The sequence below is a fragment of the Onychomys torridus genome, chromosome 14 (genome assembly GCF_903995425.1).
Source record: "Onychomys torridus chromosome 14, mOncTor1.1, whole genome shotgun sequence".
NCBI lineage: Eukaryota > Metazoa > Chordata > Mammalia > Rodentia > Cricetidae > Onychomys > Onychomys torridus.
In genome coordinates, this window is record NC_050456.1 from 33,743,607 (window position 1) to 33,758,335 (window position 14,729).

General features: G+C 36.1%; 1 protein-coding gene across 2 annotated transcripts in view; it reads right to left on the minus strand.

Moving 5' to 3' along the window:
* Mis18bp1 (MIS18 binding protein 1) overlaps window positions 1-14,729 on the minus strand; it is a 37,198-nt gene that overhangs the window by 4,452 nt on the left and 18,017 nt on the right. Inside the window, exons 8-13 of one of the 2 annotated variants that reach the window (XM_036206562.1) lie at window positions 13,094-13,194; window positions 11,577-11,673; window positions 8,432-9,239; window positions 5,296-5,468; window positions 3,742-3,902; window positions 1,357-1,496 (exon numbers count right to left, since the gene is read on the minus strand). In XM_036206562.1, coding sequence (XP_036062455.1) covers window positions 1,357-1,496; window positions 3,742-3,902; window positions 5,296-5,468; window positions 8,432-9,239; window positions 11,577-11,673; window positions 13,094-13,194 — 1,480 coding nt within the window. The remainder of the gene's footprint in view (window positions 1-1,356; window positions 1,497-3,741; window positions 3,903-5,295; window positions 5,469-8,431; window positions 9,240-11,576; window positions 11,674-13,093; window positions 13,195-14,729) is intronic. The other variant, XM_036206563.1, reaches the window with a different exon arrangement.

Genomic DNA, 14,729 nt, shown 5'->3' on the forward strand with positions numbered 1-14,729 from the left:
CAGCTACAAAGATATGACATGTGGCCGGGCAGTGGTGGTGCACGCCTGTAATCCCAGCACTTGGGAGGCAGAGGCAGGTGGATCTCTGTGAGTTCGAGGCCAGCCTGGTCTACAGAGCGAGTTCCAGGACAGGCTCTAAAGCTACAGAGAAACTCTGTCTCAAAAATCCAAAAAACTAACTAAATAAATAAAAATGTGATTACATATTAAGATATGTAACTTAATCACAAACATTGCTGTTCAAATGAATAAACCCATCAGCTGCTAATATACTGTTTAGAGAATGACAAGTCTACCCAGATTAGCACCCTATAGGTCTACTTTCCAAATGATTGTTTTGTACAACAAAAGTTGTTTTTCACTTTAGAAGTTTTAAAACTATCACAAAAAGTAAGCACATTCACACACCCGTTTTCAAATTTTGAGATACTGTCTTACTATGTAGCCCTGCTGTCATCAAACTCGGTGATCTGTGTCTCTGACTTCCAAGTGCTGGGATTAAAGGCATATACCACCATGCTCAGCAAGCTAACTTCTAGCCTCCTTGAATACTGCAACACTAAAGTAGGATTCCTGGGTCTAAGTTCATAGTTATATTAATAGTTACCAACAAATGCAGCTGCACATATAATACTGATGTGTATTTTTTTCACTAACATGCCATGAAAAAAGTGACTGAGTCATTGTTAAATGGTAGTAATGCTAAATATATTAGAGACATGAACATTTTTGTATTAAGTTACATTATATTCTTTTTTGAAGATTTTAGAATATTAGTTTTAATTATGTGTGCATGTGGAAGCGGGGAGGTTATACACATGAGTGCACTGCTCATGGAGTAGTCAGAACTCCTAGAGCTGGAGGAAATAAATTAGTAAAGAACTGCCTGACGTGGGGGTTAGGAACCTAATTTAGGTCCTCTACAAGAACACTAAAGTAAAGTGCTCTTTACCGCTGACCCATTTCTACAGACCCAACACAACATTCTTTTCTCTGTTTTTATATTGTTTGCAGTGATTGGTAGCAAAACATAAAATTATTAACTTTTTCATTAATGACTTGTGGATTTTGCATTTAAGTTACAAAGACTGTTAATCTCACAATATAATACCACAAAGATTTACTAGTTTTTTTATATATATTTTAAATTTTTCAAGAAAAACTATTGTTTCTAATATTATGTACTACGTATAACCCCTAATTTGTTAAAACTATCCATCCTTAACTTTCAGAATTATCTATTCTTCATTTTTTTAAAATGTTAACTCTTCTCCTTGATGCATCTATGTTATCATTTCACAAACTGTTTCAATGCTCCTGAGTAAATTAAAATATTAACATCACATTCACATTTACCTTTTTACAGGGGCTAGCATACCAGGACTGACATGCTGACATTGTGGAGTGTCTGACAAAGTAATTGGTGATGGAGATGCTGTATTCCTGTCCATATCTAGCAGAAAATCATCATCTTGACTGTATTGAAAACTTGGCAACTAGAAAACAAATATTTTTACCATGCACACTCAAAATTTTCTCATCACAAAATAATTTTGTGGATTAGGTTGTTCTCCTCTATAGTCTTTTTCAAGCTTTAAAATTAAAAATAGTAAAACACAGAATATTCACTACAAAAACTATTTTCTCTTGTGAAAAATACAATACCTATTTCTAAAGGCTATGGAGAGCAGAGGTAGTCAAGTATTTTCTAAGCATCTTTAAAGCTTTGAGGCTTTATATCTATATAGCCTTTCCCAATTACTCAAGCTTCTAAATGAAGTATGAAAGCTATAATACATAATAATATATAATATGAAAACAAATGAGTATGGTTGTGTTCCAATAAAACTTTGTTTATAAAAACATGTAACAGGAAGCAGTGGCACGCGTCTTTGATCCCAGCACTCGGGAGGCAGAGGCAGGCAGATCTCTGAGTTTAAGACCAGCCTGGTCTACAGAGTGAGTTCCAGGACAGTCTCCAAAAGCTAAACAGAGAAATCCTCCGTGGAAAACAAACAAACAAACAAACAAAAAACACACATAAAAGGCCTAACAAGATGGCCCAGCCAGTAAAAGTCCATTTGAAATCAGGTGACGAGTTCAATCCCTGGACCCATATAAAGTTAGTCACTGAGAAGTGATGGAGATGGAGCCTAGGGCCTGGTACATGTAACCAGAGTGACTTCCCTAGCACCATATATTGGTGGAAGGAGAGAAGTGATTCCATAAAACTGTCCCTACTTCCACATGCATACACAATCTTTTTTTTCATTAATTGTTTTTTGTATTTTATTTAAAATAGATGAAACACTAGATTTGGCGCGTAAGTTGCTGAATTTAGATGTTACTACAACAAAACTTAAATTCATTCACTACTGTTTTGACACTTCGTGGCAACTCAGCTAGTTTTACACTTTTATGTACATATTATTTCCAATAGCCAATTCAATTCTTAAGATTTTATTTACCTTTACAGTAAAGTCATAAAGTGAAGAGGCATTGCTATAATCACACAGGAGCCTGAGGCAGGAGGATATGGACTCAAGGCCAGCCTGGCAGTATACTGCAAGACCATGTCTCAAAAAAATGAAGGGAGAAAAAAGCAAAACATAGAAAGTGGACTTATGGCATAGAAAAATAAGCTAAGTAACTGCTATCTATTTTTCTGCTGTCTTTGGTTGTTTTGAGTTGGGTTCCTTGGCTATCCTGGGTTTTTTGTTTCTATATGAACTTCGTGATTTTTCCCCCCTAATTCAATGAAGAATGTCATTTGAACATTATGGGCATTTTAGCAATATTAATTCTTCCAATGTACAAAAATCTTTCCATTTATTAGTGTCATCATTTTTTTTAATCAGTTTTTTTTTTTCCTAAAATCAATTTCATTGTGGAGATCTTTTACCCACTTGATTAAATTTCTTCCAATGTCTTTTGTTTTCTTGAATATTGTATATGGAAATGCTTTTTTATTTCATTTTTTCAGCCAGTTCACTGAGGGTGTATATAAGTGCTACTTCTTTTGTGACGATAAGTGATAAAACACGGGGCCTGGCACATGTAACCACTGAGCAACATCCCCAGCCCCATATGTTGGCTTTAGATCCTGCAATTTTGCTTAATTGCTTCAGTGTTGAGGAAGTCTTTCTACATGTAAGTTTTCTACATATAAAATCAATTCTGTAGCACTCATCTCATCTAGCCTTATATAGATTCTTCATGAGAATTAAGTGGGCTAATTATACAGATTCCAAATCACAAAACAATTCATTTGTTATATGGGAACTTTTGAAAGGATCACAGCTTCACCACCTGTCTCCTGTAGTGCAGGGCACTGTGTGGGTACTGCAATAGTTGCTCTGCTGGGGCTAGCTGGTTTCGCGAGGATGAGCCCCTGTTCTCCAAATGCTCAGCTTGTAAGTCTAAACTTTCAAGGTGCAGCTCTCTACCCAGCTGCTTTGCTTATTCTTTGTCAAAGAAAAATGAGTATCATCTATCTTATAATGTCCTTGGCCCATCTCTTCATTTTGTATTCGGTTATACCAGTATTAAACACTCAAGAGCAGACTCTAGAAAGGGATAACAACAGCATATATCAGCAGATCTCTTCCTATACTTTGTTCATGTATGTAAAGACTACAGATCCTTGACTTAAACATTAGTGGTAAACACTAACAATATATAAAAATGAAAAATATCCAAATCAATACAAAACTGCAGACTTCATGCACCCGGCACTCTTACCAGTACTCTCTGTTTCTGCAAGGGCGTTGCACTGAAAAAATCATCGTGGTTGTCTTTGGGCAGCTGTTCCAGGTAATCTCGCATTTGTCGTTTCCTTTTAAGAGTTCCCACTCTGGCAGTTATCTTAATAGTCTTTTGCTCATCAGCACTGTCTTTCTCACCTAAGAGTTAATAAAACATTTTGATAATGGTCTGGTAATTTTACCTGCTTTATAAAACTAAAACCCTCTCTTTGTTTCCTATAGAACAAATAATTTTTAAAGATTTATTTTGCCGGGCAGTCATGGCTCACACCTTTAATCCCAGCACTTTGGGAGGCAGAGGCAGGCGGATCTCTGTGAGTTCGAGGCCAGCCTGGTCTACAGAGCAAGATCCAGGACAGGCACCAAAACTCCACAGAGAAACACTGTTTCGAAAAACCAACAACAACAACAAAATACCCCACCAATTTATTTTATGTGTGTGTTTTGCACCACAGGCATACTTGGGGCCTACGGAGGTCAGAAGAGAGCACTGGATCCTCTAGAACTGGTAGGATGGATGGTGTGAGCCATCATGTGAGTTGCTGTGACCCAAACCTGGGTCCTCTGCAAAAGTAACAAGTGCTCTTAACCTCTAAATCACCTCTCCAGCCCCACTCTCACTTTTTGAAAAAGTTTTGTTCTAAGAATGACTTAATTCCTGTGTATTTCCTTATACAACCAAGGGTGGGCCAGAAAGGACTCCGAGGCAAAGGACCTTCCTCCAAGCCTGACAACCCGAGTTCAATCCCTGGGGCCTACATGGTGGAAGAGAACCAACTCCCTAAAGCTGTCCTCTGACCTTCATTCTCATGCCTTGGCACACACACACAAACAAGCATGCAAGCATACACATATAAATAAATGGTAAAAATTTAAATTATAAAAAAACCACAAAATGCCCAAAGGTAGCAGGCAGCCTCCCATTTAAATCAAATCTTTTATTCCTGAAGCCGAAGCCCTTTACAAAGCTCACTAGGCACATCGCACGTGAGTGCGTGTAAACACACACACACACACACACACACACACACACACACACACACACACACAAAGTGATGGCTTTGGAACATGGCACCTTGACACAAGCCTGTAGTCCCAACTACTTGGAGGCTCTCTTGAGCTCAGTCTGGACAACAAACTGAGACCTTTGCCCCTCCAACAAATTACTATGGGACTTCTCTGACAAACAGATAGGAGTGCATTTCAGATTACAAAAACAAAGTTTATTAGTTTTTCGTAAAGTATGACAGGGACTGTAAGCAAATGCTCGAGCTAAATTATAACCTCAGATATCGCAATATGTATCAAATTTCAAACTTATTAGAACAAATTCTGAGCAAAAGGCTACTAAACTATTATTAATAGAATTAGCTACATAGGTTAAGGCTTAAAATATTATCTTTCAAGTTCTTTCTAGATTTTAAATTTTGAAGGAAACAACTGATACAAGATTCATGAATAAATATAAAATATAATTCGTAAGCATTTAGAAGTACACTAAGCACTCTCAGAAAACAATGATAAAAATTACCATTTTGGACCTTGAAATCAGCTTGCTTTTTCTTAGAGACATGTTTTCGGGGTCTTTTGCCTTGGGGATCTTCTATGTATTTCCTCTGGCATTCATCAGCAGTTCGAGAACCTACTGCCATAGCCACATCTGACCAAAAACCAGGCTTGTGCTTTGGAAGAGATGTAAAAGCACTAGGGGAAACCAAAAATAGTTAAAACAAAAGATTCAAGTCACTAAATGAATCTCCTGAGAGCATACTAAGTCAGTGATGTATACTAAGCTGGAAGACTTTTTTTTTTTTTTTCCGAGACAGGGTTTCTCTGCGTAGCTTTGTGCCTTTTCCTGGAACTCACTTGGTAGCCCAGGCTGGCCTCAAACTCAGAGATCCACCTGGCTCTGCCTCTCGAGTACTGGGATTAAAGGTGTGTGCTACCACCGCCCAGCTGGAAGACTATTTTTAAACCAAAATCATTCTGGATAACTATTCAGAAAAAAAGATACCAATCTCCCTCTATTCCATAACTTTTTTATTAAAATATAATTACAATATGAAGGATATATAAATGTACATGTCTAGTAAAATGCTTTCAAACTATTTCTATTAAATATAAAATCTTTTCCAATCTTTTAACATTTCCCCCTGAAGTTCAACTACTCGGTGATTGATCTTTGAGGGAATTCTGGCATAAATTAACTTCTATCTATTGTTTATCAAGTATTACTAGTGCTAAATCTGCCAGATGACCTCCTAGGTCTTACATAGTTTTATGGTTAATGGTGAATGGCATGGTCATGTATGATGAATGCATGACATGTGCATATATGGAAATAGTACACATTAATACATACAACTGATGCTTTAATACTACGACTAATAAAAATGAAGCTGGGAATGGTGGCATGCATCTGTAATCCCAGCACTAGAGAAAGTGAGGCAAAAGAATCCAAAGTTTAAGGAAAATAATACTATGTCTCAAAAACTAACAAGATTTAAATACAAAGTGGTTCCAATTCAACCTATAAATGAAACTCTGAAAGTTCATTTGCAAATAACAGTTTAAAGGCTACCCTCCTACTTCCACCTCCTCACACTGCCATCAAGACTTTGTGGTAGTTAAGGTGACAATTCAGCCAGATGATAATGCAGAAATCACCCTAACATGGTAGAGTGAATACTCCTTATCTCAGATACTTAAGACATGGTGTGTCAGACTTAAGATACATATACTTGCATGGGATTTGGTCAGAACATGAAATTAATTTATGTTCATATATACCTTCCACATACAGACCACAGGTGATTATAATTTTGCTTTGTTGATAGCTGGAAAGCACTCTACCATTAAGCCACATCAACCTCTAGAAGATCATTTCATACAGTCATTTTAATGCACCTATGTACTTACTGTGACCCATCATCACAGGAGGTTAAGTGTAGACTATTCCACTAGTGTTAGCTGTTTCACAAAGAGTTTTAGGTTTTCAGACGAGGGGTAATTAACTAGTATAATAATATTACTCCAACTTTATCACGTTTCCTAGTAGTGTATAAAGCTGTTGGCAAATGTAGGACTGTCTATATTTTAAAAGAACTATTTTTCTGATTTTTTTTTTTTTCCTGGAGCTGAGGATCGAACCCCGGGTCTACCACTGAGCTAAATCCCCAACCCCAAAAGAACTATTTTTCATTAAAAAATTATTCTTAATGTACTTAATAAATCAGTAATTATAAATAACTTCCATGTTACTCCAGGCAAAGTATCAGACCCTTGCTGTAACTTACGGTGATGCCCTGACTGACACTAGTCCTGTCAGGTTTGCACTCCCCTCAACTTCAGTATTCTAGTCTTCCTAGCCTTTGTCAAGATTTCTAGATATGGGGGTTGGGGATTTAGCTCAGCGGTAGAGCGCTTGCCTAGCAAGCGCAAAGCCCTGGGTTCAATCCTCAGTTCCAAAAAAAAAAAGTAAGATTTCTAGATATGTCCTCTCCTTCCTACGTGAAATACACCTATCTTCCATCTTTGGCTCACTTCTGATTTATCTTTCACCTCTTAGTTCACACAGCCACCTAAATTAGGTCAGACTCTCTTTATAGTCTCATAAGCACATATTCTCATAAACTTGTTACAGTGATATGGTAGATGCTAAACATCTGCCTTCTAGGCTATAAACACAATAAAAAATGCAAAGCATTGGGCTGAATATTAAGAACCACCTGAAGATTTCAATTCGTGAAATCAGACTGGGAAGTAATTTGCATTTTTCAGATGCTCATCAATCACTGGGGAGGTCTAGAATAGATTTTTGTGTGGGATCATAGGGGACTGGACGGCAGAGAAAGAAAAGCAAGAGAACGAGAAATTAGAACGGGCAAACAATATGCTTACAGGCCCATTTCTTGATCATTTTTAGCCCTAAGTCTAGCTTAGGTGGAGATACAAAAGGGGAAAAAAGTGGACATTCACCCCAGGTTTGGTGATATTTAACATTCCAGACTTTCCAGTTGAGTCACTACTATTTACTTTCCTAAACTGACAAGAGATTCCAAGCATTCTGTCTAGGTTTTAACACTACAGTACAATAAACATAGTGCACTTATTCCACCTTACTGGAAATTAAGTCTTTACAGTACAGAAATGTGACTATTGAGGTGTTGGCCGAGTGGTAGAATATTTGCCTACTCTCCCTGAAACTAGAGTTATTGAAGGCTGTGAATCACTATGTGGGTGCTGGGAATCAAACCCAGGTCCTGTAGAAGAGCAGTCAGTGCTCTTAACTGCTGAGCCCTCTCTCCACCCCAACTCAAAATCCAATTCTTTTTTTGTTGTTGTTTTGTTTTTTTTGAGACAGGGTTTCTCTGTGTATCTTTGGAGACTGTCCTGGATCTTGCTTTGTAGACAAGGCTGGCCTTGAACTCACAGAGATCTGCCTGCCTCCTAAGAGTGCTGGGATTAAAGGCGTGTGCCACCACCGCCCAGCTTCAAATTCAATTCTTAAAGATTGTGATTTATCACCAATAGCAGACAGAATAATTACTTGTTTCTTCTGAACAGTTCCTAACACCACTATCCTAAGATTGATGCGGAATCATTAAATCAAGCCCTTCGTCCTGTTTTGTAACCATTCTGCATATTGCAGAGACAAAGCTACTTACCGATGAAGCTTCTGTAATTCTTGCTCACTCCATTCTTCATTATCAATTAAACCAGGTAGATGACAGCCGCCCAGTTGCCTGTTTGTTGTATCAGATCCTTTAACTTCAATTAGAAAGTCCTTGCTAACACCAGATTTTGCAAGAGTTTCTTTAGCAGAAGATCTAGGTTTCTGGGGTGTGATACGAGAACTACTCTCACCTTCAGAGTCAGAAACCAGCAGGATATCTTTTGTGATATTGCACGTGTTTTTTCTCTGATCAATCAGCCTTTCTTTCCTATTTCTTGCTCTGGTTTTACTTCTAATTTCTGTTTCATTCCCTTCACTTGACAAAAGTGATGAGAACTGACTGTAAGATGATACGGCTACTTGATTTTCAGTTTTCTTCAATTTTGAGGACAACTTGATATTCTTCTTAAAATCACTGGTGACCATTTGCTTATTTTTAGGGCAAGGTATCTGAATTTTCTGTCTGACAGTGAGTATATCACATTTACTGCTATCTTCCTTGGAGTTACTTTTATAATCCATGCCGTGTTCAAAGGTCTCTAGGGACTTATGCATAGAACTTACATGTACATCTGACTCACTTTCTTCTTGATGCTTTGGTTGGAAAAAATCAGGTACTCCTTTGATACAGAGATTGTGCTCTATACATTTTTGCTCTATCACCTTTCTAGTTTTAAGTGGTGTCACTAAAACAAAAACTTCCTTCTGATTCAGAGGCAGGTATTTTCTTTCTTTGTCAGAGGTAGGCTGTTCCAGTGAGTCCGGTGTATCAATGGGTACATCTAATACTTCAGTTCTCTCTTTATTGCATTGGATAAAACCAAAACCAAAATCCCTTTAGTATAGAAAAAAATACTTTTACGAAATAAAGCAAATTTTCCCCATAGGTTGCACAAAGCACTGGTCTATTTAGATCACTGTCACTTTAAATGTAAGCATGCAGTTATTTATACAGTCCTGCCGAGGGCTTCCCAGTTTACTGGCATACAGGTAAGCTTTTGTACCTGGCCTTCAGTAAAGTTTCAATCTGTCACTGACCTCAAATTAGAATCATTCTCTATGAGTTAATATTAGAACATGTATTTTTCAAATATACTTGGACCTGAACAGTCATTGTTTACACTCTCTGAAAAATTTCCTTTACTTATCTATCTATGTGACAAACTACTACTTGCATAGACCTTATTCTTTAACCCACTGTGTCCATAAACTGTCCCCATTCTTTGAACTAAAAGCTCTCTATCCTTTAAGTTTCCAGAATACTTTTTTAAAATGCCATTTTAGTGTCCTACTTTTCATTGTACACCAGTCATCTTTTAGTTACAGTAGGAAAATCACTAATATCAGAACTTTATTTTCATAAATCTTTTTTTTTTTTTTTTGGCTGATGTTACAATAGACTCTCAAATATTAGTAGATACTAAACAAATGTTTTAAGAATCAATTCTCAGAATGTAAAACAGGAGACGAAGTAATCCATTAGGGTCACTAAACCTAAGCAATCAGAAAAATGTGGAACTCTATGCATACCAGTAGCTCTACATTCATCCCCAATGTAGCCAACGTAGCACCTTTTTCAAATCTCTCCCAATCGCCAAGAATTATCATTGGAAGTAACAGAAACTGCAGAACTTGGTATCTTTATTCTATTCTGTCATCTTACTGGGGAAGAAAGCAAATGAGACCAGCTGTCTGATCTAAAAATTGAGAAACTAGAAGCAAATCTACCTGAAATTCCAACTTCATTAAATTCTACTTATGCTTATTGTGGTGGTTTGAACCAGAATGGCCACCACAGGCCACATGTTTGAATGCTTGGTCTCCAATGAGTAAGACTGTTTCAAAGGAGAAGGCTTTGTGGTTTCAAAAACGCATGCCATTACCAGTTAGCTCTGTCTCATGTCTGAGGGTCGGATGTGAACTCTCAGCTACTGCTCCAGCACCATGCCTACCTAATGCCATGATCCCTGCCACGATGGCCATGGACTAATCCTCTGAAACTATAAGCAAGCCTCCCAATTTACACTTCTTTCTAAAAGTTGACTTGGTCATGGTGTTTCTTTACAGCAAAAGAACAGTGACTAAGACACTTATTAAGAACTGTAAATCACCATACCATAACAAAATACTGCAACTATGTACACATATCATGCCATAAAAGGTAAAACTAAATAAACTGTTAACAGTTAATAATGGTGGGGTAAACTTCAAAATTATAATTTGTGGATAATTTATTTGATTAGTACCACTATCCTAATGGAAAAAAAAAACCCAAAAAACCCAAAAATGTTTCCACAAGATTTTTCATGAATCATAGATTCAAAGTATTTCCTCCAATTCCTTACATAAATCAAATAAAGCATTCAGTTTGAAATTTTTCTTTTCTTTTTTTTTTCAAGATGGAATTTCTCTGTGTAGCCTTGACTATGCTGGAACTCACAGAGATCCCCACCTGCCTCTGCCTCCCAAGTTCTGGAGTTAAAGTGCACCGCCACCCCCACCCGGCTCAGTAAGAAGTTTTTAAAAATCTGAATATTCTCATTTTGAACAAAAGATTTCTAGTGAGAGTCTTTTTAATCATTTCATGTTATTTAACAATCTCAATAAACATTCAGCCTCTTTTAGGTACTTTAAAGTCACTTGTTTGAATCTAGTAGCCTAGACAGTCCCCACTTGTGTGAATGTTCACAGTTCTCCATTTTCACTTTTCAGTTATAGTAAAAATACCACTAGGTCCATGAACTTAACATAACATGAAATCTTGAACTTGTTAGTATTTAGAGAAAAGGCACTTTATATTTTGGTACATAGCCTTAATTACTCTGAAAATCAACAGTTATCAAACCTTAATTATGGCATTAGTTTCATAAAAGAAAACATTCATAAGCACAATTAAAGCAATATATAACTTTATGAAATAAAGTTACTTAGGGATTACATTAAAGGCAAATCTATAAATAATATATCTAAAGGAACACTCTATTTCATTAAATAATCATTTTATGCATGAATAACTACTTTAAACCATTAACATATTTACCACTTTATATCAAGAAACATAGAAACACCATTTTATTACATTAAAAGTGATTTTAAAGTTCCTGTCCTTGTCATTACACAGTTACTAAAGATATTACCTTGCTTCTGACTTTGAATTTTCTTTTCATTTATTCCTTCAGAATTCTCACAGTTTTTTGAAGGAAATTTTCTGCACTCTTTTTTTCCAGTTAATTCCTTCAAAATAAACAATGTACTTTTAACAACTACCACCTAGACATGACCTTGGGCATTTCTATAGCATGCATCAAGTATTAAAAAATTCTAGGTACCTACAAATTTCATTAATGGAGCATTCAGAAAACCCTGTTAGAACTGTAACTTTAGAAGTAGTACATAGGGTTACATGATCCTACAAAAGCCTTATTATTTACAATTTTTCTTTTTGAGAAGTATGTACCTTTTAATTTACGTGCAGGTGTCTGCCATGTGTGTAAGAGTGCCCAAAGGAGGCTAGAGAAAGGCGTCAAAACCCCTGGGCTGGAGTTAAAAAAACCTAACTGATGTAGGTTCAGGGAAGTGAACTATATTATCCACTGGGAAACAGGAAGCACTCTTATTTGAAGCATATTTGAAGTACTTCAAGTACTTTTGCATATTTCAAGTACTTTTTTATATGTTTTAATTTAAAGCTTTACTTTTGTTATTGTTGCCTGTACTTTTATAATGGAAAATGGAAAACAAAATCTCTAAGGACTGAAGAGATGGCTCAGCATGTAAAGAGGCTGATCCTGAGGACTCTTAAGATGGAAGGAGAAAACTGCCATGTGCAAGTTGTCTTCTGATGTCCACTTGCTTGAGGTAGCCCTGCTTTACTAAATAAATAAATAAATGTAAATTTTAAAACAAAATAAAATACAACACCATGGAAATTAGAGTTTAAGTTAACAGAGTGTTCCAAAACACAGTTGAGGCCTTCAAAGACAAAAGACTTATACAAAATTTTCCCTACTGCCTAGAGATGGTTACTTGACTGCAGGCAGCTATAACACATAATTCCATCATATCCAGACATTTCAGATGCATAAAGAAGTTACAGAAACTTTATCTTGTGGAATTTTTGCAAGCTCTATACTTAAAAAATTGAGGAGTACTGGGATCAAACCAAGGGTTTATCTCTCATACATCACAAATACTCTACCAATGGAAGTACATCCCATCCCTACATTTTTTTGTTCTCTATTATTTATTAGACAGAGTCCTTGTCACAAACACCTGTTTAACTTCAACAGCAGGTCCCTCAAAAAACAGTTTTTACTCAATGTAAGCTTTCCCTTTTCTAACCTTCTCTTAAACACTGATTTAAAGATAGCTGAGTCTGTTTTCCTAAAACAATTCTCAATTCTTACAATTCTTAAGATCTCAAATAAAAATAAAAATAAAAATAAAAATAAACAAACAAAACATCTCAAACAGATTCCTTTTGACTTTTGCAGTTTCTGAGTTAGGACTGACCAATATAAATGATACCTATCAAAAAGAAATTGTATCTTTTGATGCAGTCCTGAAACTTTTCAGGTACACTATGTCCCTAAGCATCAGTACCTGACCTAACTGATGAAGTCATAGACACCACCATTTGAGTAGTATGACTTACTTGGTTATGTAGGAGCCTTAACTGTGCCTTATTTAGACAATTACTATATCCAGTGTTTTCTGCAGTTCCTGGCAACCCATTGTGCTTATTTTTCTTCATTTCTGTGAATTCAAAGGTGAAGCATTAAGTAATGACAGAAAAGATTTGGTGTTTTTCGGCGGGTCATGGTGTTTTGTTCCTGTATTTGCAGCACCCTGGACACTAAAGTGAATGCTGCCAACAGAAGAGACTGTCTCAGGGAAAGGAGGGAGGGAAAGACGGAAGAAAAGGGAAGAAAAAAGAGTGAGAAAGAGGGAGGATGAAGGGAGGGAAAGAAAAATGGAAGGATAATAAGAAAATTAAGTTGCTTTTCCACATTAAAGAGCTAACTATGGGAAGAAAAATCTGCGTAATGAAATGTCATGTATAGTCACTGTAATTTGATTTATAATAAATTTTTTTTGTAGGACAGGCCACTCTCAATAGGGTATGCCTTAGTTCAAATTACTTTTATTTTCCTAAAAAAATTAAAAATGAACAATCATATTGTTTATACCTGCTTTGAACCTCTTATCATATCTAAACACAGTATAGTATAGTTAATTAATTTTCTGAATTTATATATCCTATACATCCAAACTGCACATCTACTAAATAGAAAGCTAGTGATTGTTTTACTTATATTTCTTGTGTATGAAATTATGTTTCAGTTAATTTATATACTTCAATGTATAACTGAATCCACATTATTTTTTAGCAAAATTAAGTTTCAAATTATTTTGTAGAGAATTTCTATTTTTTTCCTCCATAGGAATGCTGTGGCTCATGGGCACCCACACACAAACGCTAATTCGAAAATTACTTAAAATAAGGACTTTTGTTTTAGTTGCTATTATTGGTTTTCTGACTGGATTTTGTACTACAGACCAGAATGACCTTGAATTCCAGATGTTCCCGATTCATTCTCCTATGTGCTGGGATTACAGGTATGTGCCAGAACATCTGGCCTGAAAGGTATTTTGTTACTCCTTTAGAAAGTATAAATATAAACAAGGATGGCCCTAACCCTTGAGATTACTATATAGCATAAGAAGCTGATACTATAGTAAATCCTTCACAACATGCTTATGTAAGTGTTATAAATGAGTTTTTTAAACTACAATACTATGATGTAATAGTTATAACACTAAATATGAAAGATTACATTAGATAATTGAAATAATCATGTCATCTTAAACTATCATGGGTTGGCACATTTATATAACCTTAGTTGTTTAATGTCAGGCACAGTTAAGTGTTTTTTTCATGTAATTTTTAATTATATGTATGTGGTTGGGGGGAGGGTTATGCACAAGCAATGGCTCTGGAGGACAGGAGGGGATATTAGATTCCCTGGAGCTGGAAATACAGGCAGCAGTGAGCTGCTTGATGTTGGTACTGGGAAGTAAACTTGGGTTCTCAGCAAGAGCAGTTCATGCTCTTAGCCACTGAGCCCTTTCCAACCATGATTTTTCATTATTTTCTCATAGAAAACGTAATGCTATATTGGCAATAACAAAGACAACCAATAAGAAAATAAAGCATCACCAATCAAAATGATTTGTGAAAGAAGATAATTAGTAACTAACACTTCACAAAATAATTAACACCTAAAAGT